General features: G+C 43.0%; 1 protein-coding gene across 3 annotated transcripts in view; it reads left to right on the forward strand.

The window, feature by feature from the left end:
• The window catches only part of lmnb1 (lamin B1), a 192,556-nt gene that overhangs the window by 157,096 nt on the left and 18,645 nt on the right, over positions 1-16,815 (forward strand). For all 3 annotated transcript variants that reach the window (XM_072516572.1, XM_072516571.1, XM_072516573.1), the window contains 2 exons: positions 9,316-9,472; positions 13,188-13,313. In XM_072516572.1, coding sequence (XP_072372673.1) covers positions 9,316-9,472; positions 13,188-13,313 — 283 coding nt within the window. The remainder of the gene's footprint in view (positions 1-9,315; positions 9,473-13,187; positions 13,314-16,815) is intronic.

Raw genomic sequence — 16,815 nt, forward strand, 5'->3', positions numbered from 1 at the left:
TCTGCCTTCTATGGCCTAGCCAGTTCTGTATCCACCTTGCCAGTTCACCCCTGATCCCGTGTGACTTCACCTTTTGTACTAGTCTACCATGAGGGACCTTGTCAAAGGCCTTACTGAAGTCCATATAGACAACATCTACTGCCCTACCTGCATCAATCATCTTAGTGACCTCCTCGAAAAACTCTATCAAGTTAGTGAGACACGACCTTCCCTTCACAAAACCGTGCTGCCTCTCACTAATACGTCCATTTGCTTCCAAATGGGTGTAGATCCTGTCTCGAAGAATTCTCTCCAGTAATTTCCCTACCACTGAAGTAAGGCTCACCGGCCTGTAGTTCCCGGGATTATCCTTGCTACCCTTCTTAAACAGAGGAACAACATTGGCTATTCTCCAGTCCTCCGGGACATCCCCTGAAGACAGCGAGGATCCAAAGATTTCTGTCAAGGCCTCAGCAATTTCCTCTCCAGCCTCCTTCAGTATTCTGGGGTAGATCCCATCCGGCCCTGGGGACTTATCTACCTTAATATTTTTTAAGACACCCAACACCTCGTCTTTTTGGATCACAATGTGACCCAGGCTATCTACACCCCCTTCTCCAGACTCAACATCTACCAATTCCTTCTCTTTGGTGAATACTGATGCAAAGTATTCATTTAGTACCTCGCCCATTTCCTCTGGCTCCACACATAGATTCCCTTGCCTATCCTTCAGTGGGCCAACCCTTTCCCTGGCTACCCTCTTGCTTTTTATGTACGTGTAAAAAGCCTTGGGATTTTCCTTAACCCTATTTGCCAATGACTTTTCATGACCCCTTCTAGCCCTCCTGACTCCTTGCTTAAGTTCCTTCCTACTTTCCTTATATGCCACACAGGCTTCGTCTGTTCCCAGCCTTTTAGCCCTGACAAATGCCTCCTTTTTCTTTTTGACGAGGCCTACAATATCACTCGTCATCCAAGGTTCCCGAAAATTCCTGTATTTATCTTTCTTCCTCACAGGAACATGCCTGTCCTGTATTCCTTTCAACTGACACTTGAAAGCCTCCCACATGTCAGATGTTGATTTGCCCTCAAACATCCGCCCCCAATCTATGTTCTTCAGTTCCCGCCTAATATTGTTATAATTAGCCTTCCCCCAATTTAGCACATTCATCCTCGGACCACTCTTATCCTTGTCCACCAGTACTTTAAAACTTACTGAATTGTGGTCACTGTTACCGAAATGCTCCCCTACTGAAACATCGACCACCTGGCCGGGCTCATTCCCCAATACCAGGTCCAGTACCGCCCCTTCCCTAGTTGGACTGTTTACATATTGTTTTAAGAAGCCCTCCTGGATGTTCCTTACAAACTCCACCCCGTCTAAGCCCCTGGCACTAAGTGAGTCCCAGTCAATATTGGGGAAGTTGAAGTCTCCCATCACCACAACCCTGTTGTTTTTACTCTTTTCCAAAATCTGTCTACCTATCTGCTCCTCCATCTCCCGCTGGCTGTTGGGAGGCCTGTAGTATACCCCCAACATTGTGACTGCACCCTTCTTATTCCTGATTTCTACCCATATAGCCTCACTGCCCTCGGAGGTGTCCTCTCGCAGTATAGCTGTGATATTCTCCCGAACAAGTAGCGCAACCCCGCCTCCCCTTTTACATCCCCCTCTATCCCGCCTGAAACATCTAAATCCTGGAACGTTTAGTTGCCAATCCTGCCCTTCCCTCAACCAGGTCTCTGTAATGGCAACAACATCATAGTTCCAAGTAGTAATCCAAGCTCTAAGTTCATCTGCCTTACCTGTAATGCTCCTTGCATTAAAACATATGCACTTCAGGCCACCAGACCCGCTGTGTTCAGCAACTTCTCCCTGTCTGCTCTGCCTCAGAGCCACACTGTCCCTATTCCCTAGTTCTCCCTCAATGCTCTCACCTTCTGACCTATTGCTCCTGTGCCCACCCCCCTGCCATACTAGTTTAAACCCTCTTATATAATGGAGAGTGTGCCGATCCATCCCTGGTTTTGTCTAATAACTGAGTGATGCTTTAATTCAAGTTCCTAAACTGTAGAGGAGATTATTCTTTTTTTTTTTATTACCTCTTCAACAGCAATATTTTTTATAGAACTGTTGACTGCAGATTGAATAGGTACATACCACTAAATTTCACATTTTAAATTAAACTAATCCATGTAATTAAAATAAAATAAATCCAAGGAAAGAAATGTGGCTAATCATTCTGAAATTGTGGTTTAGGGTGATAAAATACTGCTGCTCATTGCTCAATATGCCCCACATCACCACAAAAACTGTATCATTGCACATTCCTGGTCAGTTAATCTGTTCTTAGTATGTTTAACAAAATACATTTTAACCTGTTGGCCATTTTGTACTTTTTGGAAATATGCAGTCAGTCAAGAGACAATAGATAGATTATTTCTCATTAATCCACAAGGATACTGCAATTGATTTAAAATAGAAAAGTAGGTGGCTTTATTTATGAAAAATATTTTTAAAACATTCTGTCAATCCTCGTACATTTTCAAGAAGCTGACTGGAATTAAACAGTATGGCAATTAAAAGTTTTAATGAAAATTATTTGCTCGGACTTGTTAAAATGTTGTTAGTACAACGAACAGTGGGTTTAGTACTAGCAAACCGGTGTTTTGGTGTGTCTTCCAGTGTGACAGTAACTTCGCTTTACTTTTCGATTCTTGCCAGGCTATTAGTGTTCTGGAAACCCAGATTATTATGAATTTTGATCAAAGTTTGACTTTTTCAGCAGTTATTTAATGGATTTGACACAATCGGTGTGTATTTTATCCTCTAACAAAGCCTGCTCCGTTGACAGGATCCGGCTATATATATCTGAAATCCTCCCTTGCCCAACTCGGCCAGACAAAGGGTCCTATCCAAGAGCGAAGGTGGTTGTGCCAGAGGAAATGGAAGGAACATCCTTCCGCAAGAAGTCGCAAACCTGCAAGTACCTGAATTCACGAGTCCTTGGGAGCTGCAACTTCTCCAATAACTCTTTCCTCCTCTTCTTCTTCCCCCACCCCCCGGTGCCCTGAACGATGAGTCCATGTCAGACGGCCAAAGAAAGGGTTCCTGCAAATAGGGGTGGACATTGACATGAAGCCCAGCTTAAAATGCTGCCTAAACTGCCTCCAAATCCTCAGAGTTTGCCCTATTAGGTGTTATGTACGGGAAAACTCTAGCTCGGCAGTGACCAGAGTCCTCAGACTCTGACCTCTACTACAAGAGCCCACCTCCATCCTCTTCGCCTAGAATCTGAATCCCTAAGGTACCCCCGCACCTTTTCAATATTTGCAGCCCAATAATAAAATAACATTAGGTAGCGCCAGGCCCCCCAGCTGCCTCTCTCTGTACAAATCTCCTACAAATCCATGGGGCCTTCCTCCTCAAAGGAGGATATTATTTTATTGACCGTACAAAAGAGATTTGGAAAGACGGAGACACTGAAACTAAACCTCGGAAGAACGTTCATGTTCACAGTCTGCACCCTGACAACTTGGGTTCAAGGGAGGACGTACTACCTTTTCAGGTCTGCTGTAACTCTCTTCACCTGACTAGCAAAGTTGTGGAGCGAGGTCCAATCTTTGGCCACCGGGATTCCCAAATAACAGAAGCTAGTCCTGGCCAGGCAAATCAGCAGCCCGCTTCATGTCTTGGTACCTGGTGGAACTTGACTATGATTGCCCCTGGTGATTCCCCAGATTGGGGCTTTTGCCTTAGCGACTGCTGGGCCTGGTCCAGTCCAGAGGGAATGGTAATCCACCCCTAACCCCCCCCCCCCCCTCCCCCAACCACCACCGTCCCAACATCCTGGACATGTAGTCTGTAGGAATGGGTCCTCTGGCAGCCTAACTTCTTAAATTTTGCCGACTGGAGCAGCTTTCCAGGTCATCTATCTTGGCCCTCTTTTTTCTATGCCCTTCAGCCAGCAGGGCCATCTCTGCCTCCAGTGAAACAATCTGGTCTTAGTGCTATCACTACGTCTGCTCCATGCTCCTTTATTTTGCAATCCGTCTTCTGCACCGATCGGGGCTCGAGCCCCTTATCATGTTCCTCTGAGACCTCCTACCGCTGCTTCTTGAACTCATCCCCCAAGAAGCTTGCCAGCATCCTTGGCCGTCCACAGAAAGTTGCAGCAGGAGCCTATGCTATTTTCTCCACCAATGAGGCGGGAGGAGCTTCTGAGTCTGACAATTCTTTGCCCCTCTGCTGCCTTGTATACTTGGACATTGTGGGGACCTTGCTCTTTCGGATTACTCCACCTTCCCCCCCCCCCCCCCCACACCAATAAACCCAGTGAAAAGGGTCATAAGCGAAGTACCCTAGCACGAGCAGTCACATGTGCGACTCCTCACCATGCTGCCACCAAGTATTTAATTATGCCTAAGAATTGACATCCTATGGTTGAAATTGACCAAATTGTTGGAACGTATAGCCATTCCTAGTTGGCATTAGTTGGGCTTGTCAATCGACATGAAGCACCTATACGTTCAAAATTTTAATTGATCCATAGAAGAAATAAATGGACATTTCCAATCATTTGGAAAAGTGATTTTTGAGTGCGATGACCAATACCACCAATTCAGTTCTGACCTGAATTTACTTTTTAAGAAAGTGGCATTGCACAAAATATATTAACTGAAAAGGAGTATGGTATGGAAAACCCAAATAGTATAAAAAGCCAATAGTCAGAGGCTTTTCCCCAGGGTAGAGGGGTCAATTACTAGGGGGCATAGGTTTAAGGTGAGAGGGGCAAAGTTTAGAGTAGATGTACGAGGCAAGTTTTTTACGCAGAGGGTAGTGGGTGCCTGGAACTCACTACCGGAGGAGGTAGTGGAGGCAGGGACGATAGGGACATTTAAGGGGCATCTTGACAAATATATGAATAGGATGGGAATAGAAGGATACGGACCCAGGAAGTGTAGAAGATTGTAGTTTAGTCGGGCAGTATGGTCGGCACGGGCTTGGAGGGCCGAAGGGCCTGTTCCTGTGCTGTACATTTCTTTGTTCTTTGTTCTTTGTGAGATTTTTAGTGGCTAAGGGAAATGTGAGCCCATTAAAGACCGATGCAGATAATATTGCAATGGATAAACTAATAGCAAAGTGATTAAACACGTACTCTTATTCTGTATTCACAAAGGTAAAAGATAAAATACCAATGATAGAAGTTAGAAATTAAAACCAAATCAAAGGACTAAACTTTCTGGAGTAGAAATCACCAGGTCCTGGAGATTTTCCTATTTTTATTTGAGTTCAGATTCTTAACCAGAACAAAGCCCCATACCCACTATCTATTTGTTGTATTAATTACACGTTGTACGAGTAAAATAATATTGATTGTACTGCTGAAATTAAACTTTCAGATAGCCTGTTTCTATTTGATCATTGTATACTGACTTGAAAATTTGACTTGATTTTTGTTTCCCTTGTGTACGAACACCTTGACCCTGAAATCATATGGATCTCTTGTACCTTTTTGATTTTAACCTGGCAGCTGAGGTAACGGGAGACTCTTGTTATCGTAGATTTCCTGAGAGGGAGGTTCTTCTTTGCCTTTCTGAAAAGAAATGCTTGGAGTTGGAAACGGGGGAGGGAATGTAATTTTGACTTTGCATAGAGTGTGAATTAAAACTATTTTACAGTAATCTAATGTCAACATTACCTCTGTTGAACTTGCTTACTTTTGGCTTGTATTCATGGAGGACACAACATAGTGGCAACTTTTGCATGGGAGATGAGACATAGCGGTCTCCATCAGGTTCTGAGTCAAGCAAACAACCCAGATCCCTAAAAAAAATTTGAACTGATACTTTAATTGATGTATTTGATTGGGGAATTGGATGCTGCATTGTCAAGGTTTGGGGAAGTGACCAGAGGTGGTGACACAAGGCTTGACAGACCCCCTCGTTTCCGCAAGTGGTTGGCTGAATTTCTTTTGGCTTGAGGCAGATGGTTAATAAGTGCCACCTTCTGCACACTGACCAATGCAAAAGTCCTTCGCGGAAAGAAATATGCCTTGTTCCCCGATCTGGCTTACATGTGATGTCAGACCCAAACATGGGCAATGACGCCAATTTTAACTGCCCTCTAGTAGCCAAACAAACCACTCAGTTGTGCCAAATCATTACAGAAAAGTTGAAAAGGAACAATACTGGTTGGACCACGTATGATCTAGATAACAAGAAAGGACAAGGGCACACCCTGCCCAAATATTCTCCTTTTTAACATCTGGGGATTGTGCCAAAATTGGAGAGCTTTCCTCCGATTAGTCTGTTGCTATATTTATTTGGTTATATGGTCGCCTTTCTTAATCCTAATTATGAATATGCTTTCAGAGTCGCCAGGTATCTCCTTGATACCGCCACAAGGTTCAACACGAATACCAATCAAAGAGCCAATGCACCAGTTAGTTATTTCAAAAAATACTATTTATTTATACACAAGATCTACTCGTGCACGATAATACTACAAACTAAACTATCTCTATCACTAACACCTATACTTAACTTTGGGTGCCCACTTAGTCAGAGGAACAATGGCAGGTTGTTCGGATCTGAGGCTGTTGGGTTCGAAGAGGTAACAGGAGTACAGCTAAAGTCGTCCGTCTGGTAGCGAGCGTTGACCTTGAACTTGTTTGCTTCTGGTGATGCTGGTGGATGGGCCTCTCCGCTTGAGAGCCGAATCCAAGAGAGCAAATCTCTCGTGGGGGGTTCCTTCTTATACTTGGAGGGGCTTTGCGAGCTTTTAGGCGGGCCTTAAACTTGGTCGCAATTAATTGATCATTCTCGATCATTGTTATCGATCTTAAGCAATAATGGGGTGTGTGTCCTGATGGCTGGGCGTGTCTTAGGTGGCCGTTGGCCTTGATTTGTTTTGTGTCTTTCGGTTGGGGTACTGGCGCCAGGATGTCTACGACAGTGTCACCTACCTGAGTGTTAGTCCTTTGTTCTCTGGAGATGGGCCATTGATACGTTAATCGACCCAGAGTTTCGATTCGGTCTGGTAACTGCTTCCCAAATATACATTCGGGCTCTGTGCCTGCTTGTTGTTTAGTATTGTTCTCATTTCCCTACATTCTCTTGAGCATCCATTTTGTGTTCTGGAAGTGGCCATCCCAGATGGCTACAGTCGAAGGTATGACAAAGTTCCAAATCTGAAAGTAAGGTATGACAAAGTCACTACCATTCGCTACCCAGCTACAATGGGTACATCATGTTCTAGTGGCAGGACAGTGACCAGAGGTGGTGACACAGGGTATGCAGCCAGAAAGGAGTGTCCCTCTAAGTCCTCCACATTGACTCCAGAACCCCATGAACTATCAGGTCAAACATGGGCAAGGAAATCTGATATTACCTACTGCTCTCCCTCCGATGTTGAATCACTTCTCCTCTATGTTGAACACCACTTGAATGTACTTTGGGTAAGGGTGTCCATCACCGCAAGTGGCTCAGTAGCACCATTTGTAAATGAACTGGTTGTGTAATGAGGGACGCATCTTCCAGACTGGGCCTGAATCAGGTGGTGAGGGAATCGGAGGGGAAAAACCTACTTGGCCCCATTTGTGCCATTCTGTGCCAGTCTACCTGTTGTAGTCACCAAAGGCAATATTACTAGGAGTGACCATCACAGCTTTTTCTGTGACTAAATCATCCCTCATGTTGAGTACACGCTACATCATATTATGTGGTCCTACCAGCATAGAGATTCGGAGCAGGTTTAGCTGCTCAAAACATGGCATCCATGAGTCGGTGTGGGCTATCAGGAGCAGTAGTGGTAGTAGTCTAATTATATTCAACCTAAATATGTAACCTTGCATGTCTCTTACTTGCCATTACTATCAAGCTGTGGGACAAGCCGTAGTTTAATGGAGAGCAGGAGAGAATACCAAGAGCAGCATACTTTAAAAATAAGGTATTAACCTGGTGAAGCTTCCTATGCATGCCAAAAAATAGAAGCAGCATGCAAAGTTCTGGACAACATCCCATTATGGTCAGCTTTTTGAGCTTCAAAACCAGCAATAGCTATGTCATTGACAGTGTTATCAAGTGGCACTTGATACGTTAACCTGCATCCAGCTCAGTGTGGGGTGTGCCAGGACCACTCTGCTCTAGAGCCTTGGTCAAAACATTGAAAGAACTGAAATCCAGAAGTGAGGTGATTGCCACTGACCTCAAAACAGCATTTAACGAGTGTGGCATCAAGGGGCCCTGGCAAGAAGTCCAGTGGTAATTGGTGGGTGGGGCAGGTTGGACAAACTCTCCAGTGGCTGGAATCCTATTTGGAACAAAGGAAGATGATTGCAGTTATTGGGAGTCCCATCGTCTCTGCCCCAGGGTGTTGCTGCAGAGGTTCCTTGGGGACCAACCGTCTTCAGCTACTTCAAAGTGGGAAGTAACACTTTTTGGGTCTGGATGATTCTTTCTCCAAGCTACAGAGAACTGAAAATGCGCATGTGTGCACGTTAAACTCCCATCTATTTCCGGTTGTCTCCATCTTTGGCAAACGTTTGTCGGACATGCTGAGATTGTCCAGCATCTGCTGTTTTGTTATCACCTGCCATGTTCCCTCCAAGCCAAATGTAATCCTGACTGAACAATACCTGGAGTTTCCTTCCTAATAGCAGTGAGAGTGCAGGATTTCAAAAAGGTGGCCTGCCACCATATTAAGGATAGTTATCCTGGCCTTGCCACTGAAACTTGTATCCATGAATTTTTACAAAAGTGCATATCATCTTCCTGAACCTGCATACTCTTCCAGGAAGTGTTGAAGGGTCCTGGTTGGCACAATCACATTTTGTTACCTGGTATGTCCATGTACATAGCTCTTAATTTAACAAACATTTTCTTCCATTTGCAGCTGTTGGTATTTGGTATATAATCCTTTTTATAGTATTTAAAATATGATCATAATCTAAATACTGATGTGAATTTTCTTATTGAAATGTGCTTTTAACTTTTGGGGGGACACTAATACACTGATTTTTAACACTTTGAAAAGACAAAGAAAATCTTTGAATTTAAAAATGGTATTAAATTGAAGTCTGAGACATTTTGGCTGTATTAGAGCTGAGAATAAAGCCATTCTAGGTACATAACTAGAACTGTAAGTTGCATTTTTAATGCTTAATTTTCTCCTTTTTTGATCATCAGTCAATTCACCGTGATTTAAGGAAACCATATTGCAATCCATGCCCGATTGCGTTATCTAAAATGTGACCAAGCACTAGATCCAACTTTAGTTAACTTGGGGGCAGGAAGCTAAGTTTGAATATTCTTTTCTCTCTGGTCTTTCAACAGTTATACCAAGAAAGAATCTGATCTTCATGGGGCCCAACTTCACATCAAAGATCTTGAAACTGTGCTTCATTCTAAGGAGGCTAGCCTCGCCAATGCCCTGGGAGGAAAGGACGCACTTGAGGAAGAAGCTGAGGATTTGCAGGCCCGTCTTTCAAAGGTAGCATTGTGACTGTTGGATTGGAAAATCCTTGGATATCCAACAGGATGAAGTTTTGCTTGAAAATTGTTTGGCGAGATGCCATTTCTTCCCATTCTCTTGTGTTTTGATCTTAATACTGTGGGTTGGAAAAAGTCTTGTCTATTTTTGCCTCTTTTTTTCAATTTTATTTTTCCTCCTTTCATTTAGTTAGAGTACTGGGTATAACCATGTATTCATAAGCTATCCCCTTCTGCAGCATCTTTTCTAACTACTTGTCTTCATGAGCCACATTATTGTATAGCAAGAAAGCCAGGTAAATGGCTTAAATCTAGGTTTCCATTAACGTGCATATGCTAACATTGTCGAATGCCACTGAATTGCAGTTTGAGTTGGGCTGTCTGCATGTAGAAGCTGCAAGTTGGAGGCCTCATGTTGACTTTATTGCATCTATTCCCAAAAGCAATCTTAATGTACTCCAGACATTAATTCCACAGATGAGCACTTGAAACACCATTGCATACAAGGCTATGGACCATGTGGTGGAAAATGGGATTAGAATAGATGGGTATTTGAGGCCGACATAGACTCGATGAGCTGAAGGATAACTTTTGACTCAGCCAGAATTCTTTAAAAATTAGACATTTCAGGGTTGTTTAATTACCATCTGAAAATTCATGTAATATGCATTGATGGCAATGAACCTTTTGTACATCATTTTCTCCTTCCAGGCAGAGCCTGAATTTTTCCTTCATTGCTATGCCAGAAAACGTTTCCTGCATGTTGGGAAAGTGATGACACGTTTTGTCGCTTTGTTACCAATCCTGTGCACTCTGCGACCATAGGACTGCCCCACCAGCTCCTCTTCTATTTTTCCACTTGAGCAACGTGATCATAAGAACTAGGAACAGGAGTAGGCCATCTGGCCCCTCGAGCCTGCTCTGCCATTCAATGAAATCATGGCTGATCTTTGTGGACTCAGCTCCACTCTCCGGCCCGTACACCATATCCCCGAATCCCTTTATTCTTTAGAAAGGTATCTATCTTTTTCTTAAAAACGTTTAAAGAAGGAGCCTCAACGGCTTCACTGGGCAAGGAATTCCAGAGATTCACAACCCCTTTGGGTGAAGACGTTCCTCCTAAACTCGGTCCTAAATCTACTTCCCCTTATTTTGAGGCTATGCCCCCTAGTTCTGCTTTCCCCGACCAGTGGAAACAACCTGCCCGCATCTATCCTATCTATTCCCTTCATAATTTTATATGTTTCAATAAGATCCCCCCGCATTCTTCTAAACTCCAATGAGTACAGTCCCAGCCTACTCAACCTCTCGTCATAATCTAATCCCCTCAACTCTGGGATCAACCTAGTGAATCTCTTCTGCACTCCCTCCAGTGCCAATATGTCCTTACTCCAGATGTGGCCTCACCAACACCTTATACAATTGCAGCATAACCTCCCTAGTCTTGAACTCCATCCCTCTAGCAATGAAAGACAAAACTCGATTAGCCTTCTTAATCACCTGTTGCACCAGCACACCCAGGTCCCTCTGCACAGCAGCATGTTTTAACATCTTGCCGTTTAAATAATAATCCATTCTGCTGTTATTCATCCCAAAATGGATAGCCTCACACTTGGCAACATTGAATTCCATCTGCCAGACCCTAGCCCATTCATCTAACCTATCCAAATCCTTCTGCAGACTTCCGGTATCCTCTGCACTTTTTGCTTTACCACTCATCTTAGTGTTGTCTGCAAACTTTGCCACATTGCATTTGGTCCCCAACTCCAAATCATCTATATAAATTGTGAACAACTGCGGGCCCAACACTGATCCTTGAGGGACCACACTAGTTACAGGTTGCCAACCAGAGAAACACCCATTTATCCCCACTCTCTGCTTTCTGTTAGTTAACCAATCCTCTACCCATGCTACCACTTTACCCTCAATGCCATGCATCTTTAGTTTATGCAGCAACCTTTTGTGTGGCACCTTGTCAAAAGCTTTCTGGAAATCCAGCTATACCACATCCATTGGCTCCCCGTTATCTACTGCACTGGTAACGTCCTCAAAAAATTCTACCAAATTAGTCAGACACGACCTACCCTTTATGAATCCCTCAGTCATGACACCTTGGAGCTTGGAAGATACGGAACAATGGCAATTTTGGACTGGCCTAATTTCTTTCCCTCCCCTTGGGGTCTAGAACTGGACAATTCCTCCTCCTCCTCCCCACAACTGGTGAATGCAAGCTAGAGACACGTGTACATCATTTATCAAATTTTTGGTGCTTGCTTCTTGGCAATATTTTGTGTTCTCATTAGTAACAGCTGTGGCAGCCCCACTGCACTCCTGCCCTTGGGTCACTTCACCTCCAGCTGACGCCCCCTGCGTCACACTAAATTAATTACAAACTATTATTGTCAAGATGAAAAAAATGACAGGTTTCTTTTGTAAATCATTCTGCAATTTGTCTTATTTGAAAATAATTGTGCTGTTATTGTCAGATGACCCTCTGCAATTGTTATAAAATAGTGAAAACCCAGTACCATAGTTATTATTACAGAGTCTGACCATTGTTGTAAACTTCTTCACTGAATGTTTCTTTAATTTATCTTAGAATTCATAGAATTTACAGAACAGAAGGAGGCTATTCGGCCCATCGAGTCTGCACTGGCTCTTGGAAAGAGCACCCTACATAAGCCCACACCTCCATCCTATCCACATAACCCAACCTATCCTTTTGGACACAGGCAATTTAGCACGGACAATCCACCTAACCTGCAGATCTTTGGACTGGGAGGAAACCGGAGCACCTGGAGGAAACCCATGCAGACACTGGGAATGGCACTGGCACAGACAATGCCCTAAGCTGGAAATTGAACCTTGACCCTGGAGCTGTGAAGTAACAGTGCTACCGTGCTGCCCTATATGCTGCCCAGAAAGTCACTACTTGATCTAACCAGCTCATTCCAGCGTTTGTGCTCGAGCCTTCTCACATCTTTTCTGCTTTAAATCCACCATCTGATCCCCTTAATGCTTGTCTAGTTTTTCCTCAAATGCACCTATACTAGCTACTCCCTTCAATTATCTCACTCTCCCTGTGGTTGTGAGTTCTACCTTCTTGCCATTCTTTGGGTAAAGTTTCTTCCTAATTCCCTATTGCATTTCTTGGTGACTATCTTGCATTGCTGGTCTCTTGTGATTGTTCTTCCCCACAGGAGACCACATTATCTCTCAGCACCACCCATTCTATCAAAACATTTCACAAGTTTAAATGTTAAAAGGAAGTTTAAGCAAAGGGGGTCCCTCACCATGGAAGTTTGCTGCACAGATGTTATTTGATGCAACTGGTCTGTCCAGGTTTTTAAATGGGGCAGCCCAAAATTAATCCAGCTGCCCTGATCGATTCCCCCATAGCCTGATCTTTTTTGATCTTCTTCTGTAACAGCCTCTGCCTTCTCTAATACATCATCCCAAGCTCATCAAATTTCCGCATAAAGAGGTTTCTACGAGCTACTCTTCCCATTGGAGGGAATGAATGAGCCGCCCCCCCACTCTACCCCAAAGTCTTCACTGTTCATGGTACCATGCATACATACTTGTATAACAAGGCATCTGCAAATATGTTCCTAAAATCTAATCACTTGAATAGACTAATTATCTATGCATAGCATCTTTTTAGATTTCAGGTAGAGTTGAATTCTTGAAATGAAACTGAAATATCTCTCTTAAAGCTGGAGGTTTCCTTAGCTGCTGTAAAGAAACAACTAGAAGAAGAGACTCTCTTACGAGTAGATCTTGAGAATCGATGTCAGAGCCTCACCGAGGAACTGGAGTTCAGAAAGAATATATATGAGGAGGTAAGAATGGAATGCAATGTTACTTGATCCAGATTTGCAGCCAGCAGCAAAGAGATGGCAATCATACTGGCCCCTAGAAAGCTGCATGGATGAATCCGGCGATCTGTGCTGATGTATAATGTTTGCGGGAAATTCCCAGCATTGAGCTGCAGTTATGTCATTCTGTCCAGGCAAATTTTCACAGGCACCACACCAGGAATTGAGAAACTCCGATAAACCGATCAGAAGATTGGGACATGCACAAGGATAAGGTAGAGATTGAAATAGGAACAAAAAAACAACTAGTAATAAATCATTCATTCCACTTTTTTGAGGACCAGATTGATTGTTCAGCTGAAATTATAAAATTGTGATTAAATAATAAAATCCAGTTGCACTTCATTGAAAAGACTGGACTTGGTTTCTAATAATTGAGTGAAAAGGGGAGGTTCCGGCGAGTAACTGATTTCACTACCAGCTTGGATGGGATGGGGGATTCCCCACAGTTTTTTATGGAGCGTTAATCGTACTTCTGCTTGTGTGAAGTCCTGAAGTTGTGATTGGATTCGGAGGGGTTGAGGGAAACGCTGAATATTAACTAGCCAAAAATACTGCAACTCTAGCCTGTTGTCATTTCCATTTTTTCTAATTCTAGGCAACTATTTCAAGTGAGACCTATGGGAGGAAAGTTGTGCTTTTTTAGGTGATTTAAAGCAAGATTCAAGAAACCAATTTATCGCATCCAACCAATCTCCCTCATTTCATACCTACTGTGGGATGACCAGGAAGATGCTGTAGGCCATTGCCAAGCTCCCTTTTTTTTTTCATAATTTCAGACTCTAATGCATCACTTTTGAATGAATTGTGGTGGAGACCATTTAGGAAATGGGTTTGGCCACAGCATCAGTCAAAATACCAAACTAAGCCACTTCCTAAAACTCAGCCCGAGTATAAAACTTGTACTTTATTGAATTTGCACATAGGAAGATAGTACAGTGCCTCTCTTCTGATCTGGATTGTGAATTTTATTTAGGCATCTTACATTTAATTTAATCTTTATTGTCACAAGTAGGCTTACATTAACACTGCAATAAAGTTACTGTGAAAAGCCCCCAGTCATCCCACTGCGGCGCCTGTTCGGGTACACTGAGGGAGAATTCGGAATGCCCAAATCACTTAACAAGCACGTCTTTTGGGACTTGTGGGAGGAAACCGGAGCACTGGAGGAAACCCATGCAGACTCTTGAACATGCCGACTCCACACAGGCAGTGATCCAAGCCTGGAATCGAACTTGGGACCCTGGTGCTGTGAAGCAACAGTGCTAACCATTGTGCTATGGTGCTGCCCAATTGAACGCCAAATAATAATTGCTTGCTCTTTTTGCCCACAGAATAAAATTGAATGATTTTCACTACTGGATTTAGATTTCTTTTGTATTATAGGAGTCATCTTTTTATTCTTTCTAAAATGGTTGGTTGGTTATGATTGATGTGTTGACAGTCATTACACCCTTAAATCTACCCTTGTGCCAACAGTTTAAGGAAATTTAGTTTTGTAGTGTGCTATAATAGGTTGCACATCTTGCACAGAATTTCTAAATGAGAGAATGATTGGAAAACGTGTTAGGAAGGTACTGTGGGGTGAAGTACAGAAATCTTTCAATTTTTTTTGGCGAAAGGGACAAAGTTTTGAAAGAGTAAACCTGAGCTTACTGTTTGAAACGTTGACCTTGGCAGGAGGGGCAAAATGAGTGGTGATGGAGTTGGGAGGCACAGCAAATGTTGGCTGGACCAAATGGAGAAGGTTCAGTCAGATTAATGGTGAGATCGAGGAGTGATTTATAGGATGAAAACATTTGAAGCTAATGTCATAGCATGTGAATCAGTGAAAGATCTGCAGGAATTATCTAGAAGCCTAGAGATCATGCTGTTTATTTGAACAGTCAAACCTTGAACAGATGAACTGTCATTTGCAAGTATATAGTAAGGTAAAGTCACCATTGTCCTTGATGACGATGGGCTGCTTTCCTCCAGGGGAGAGCTGACTGGTGGTGATTTTAACCCGAGGATCACACCTCGGGCGAGGGGCAAGGTTGAGAAGGCAGTGCCTTCATGAATAACCTCAGCTGGTACAGGAACTGCTGGCCTTGCTCTGCATCATAAACCAGCTGTCCAGCAAGTGAACTAAACCAACTTGGTTTAGCTATATAATATATTTTTTGGTGTAATACCTGCTGTTGGGTGCCCAAAGAAGAGGAGACTGAAGCCGACCATTGGTTGCACAGTTAGTGGAGATGACTAATGAATAGTTGAAGGGCTACATTTTGCACAGTGTTATGGTGGGCCTAGGTAGGGGCTCTTTCAGAGGGCTGGTGCTGATTTGATGGGCTGAATAGCCTCCTTCTGCACTCGGGATTCTGTGGTTCTAGTTTTTGACGGGAGCTGAACAGAATCGATAATTGGTTTATTGAAGAATTGTCAAAGCATATGTCAAATTGTGGTGATTATGCAAATCAAACCAGTAATCAAATTCATTATGGTTATAGACAGACATTAAAATAAAGTATGAAAATAATTAGAATTCGTCAAATCTGGAGAGAACAAAGTTTCAGAAGCTGAGACAGGCCACAGTAAATGGTGAAGTATGGGCACACAATCCCACCTTGTCAATAAATTAATGAACTCTTTCACAACAGTTTAGAGCATCATACCATGAGCAGGCAATAACATGCCAGGGTAGGGAAAGGTTTATTTATGTTGTCTGGGAAGTTTCTGTCTCTTTTTTTTTGTTTTTGTTTTGAGATCTAACCACTAATTGGACAGCATATTACTTATTGAGTTGAGGTTGGTGGCGACGTAGAATTGGATATGGTAAGCATAGATCAAACTTTCATTCTTGATGATAATGCTGCTAAGGGACCACATATAGAGCAAGAAAGGGAGGACAGTTGCAAATTGACCTTGCAAGAAGTGAGTTGAGAAGTCATTGCAGGAGATGTGCTTCAGATAGAATCTATATCATTGGAACCATGCAAGTAAGAATTTTAGATGAATTATGGAGGAGAGACAGTACAGTGAGTTTCTTTCTGAGGAGAATGCACTATTTTCATAGCTACAGAGGATGCCATGGATGACATCAATTTGTATAATCTTGCTGTAAGCTGAGTGGAAATCAAACTCGATATTTGAAATGGAGGCAAATGTAAAGTTAAAGTTTGAAATGGGATAGTAGAAATGGATGGATACAGTTTTGAGGGCACCACAATTCTGTCAATACTCTTGGTGTTATAGTAGAGGGGGGAACCCTATAAGATTTTTAGCCCTTTAATGTTAAGTATAGGATATGGGAAATGAACCAACAAAATGCAATTAATGCAAATGACTCCAGGCGAAGAACTAGAATTTGCACAGGCCAATGTGACTTGTCGTACATTTTTGTATGTTAAGCAACACTTAAGATCAGAGTGGCTTTGTCAGTGACTGAAACATTAGGCCTTGTGTGCTTTGAGACTTTATGTTGAAG

The sequence above is a fragment of the Scyliorhinus torazame genome, chromosome 9 (genome assembly GCF_047496885.1).
Source record: "Scyliorhinus torazame isolate Kashiwa2021f chromosome 9, sScyTor2.1, whole genome shotgun sequence".
Lineage (NCBI taxonomy): Eukaryota > Metazoa > Chordata > Chondrichthyes > Carcharhiniformes > Scyliorhinidae > Scyliorhinus > Scyliorhinus torazame.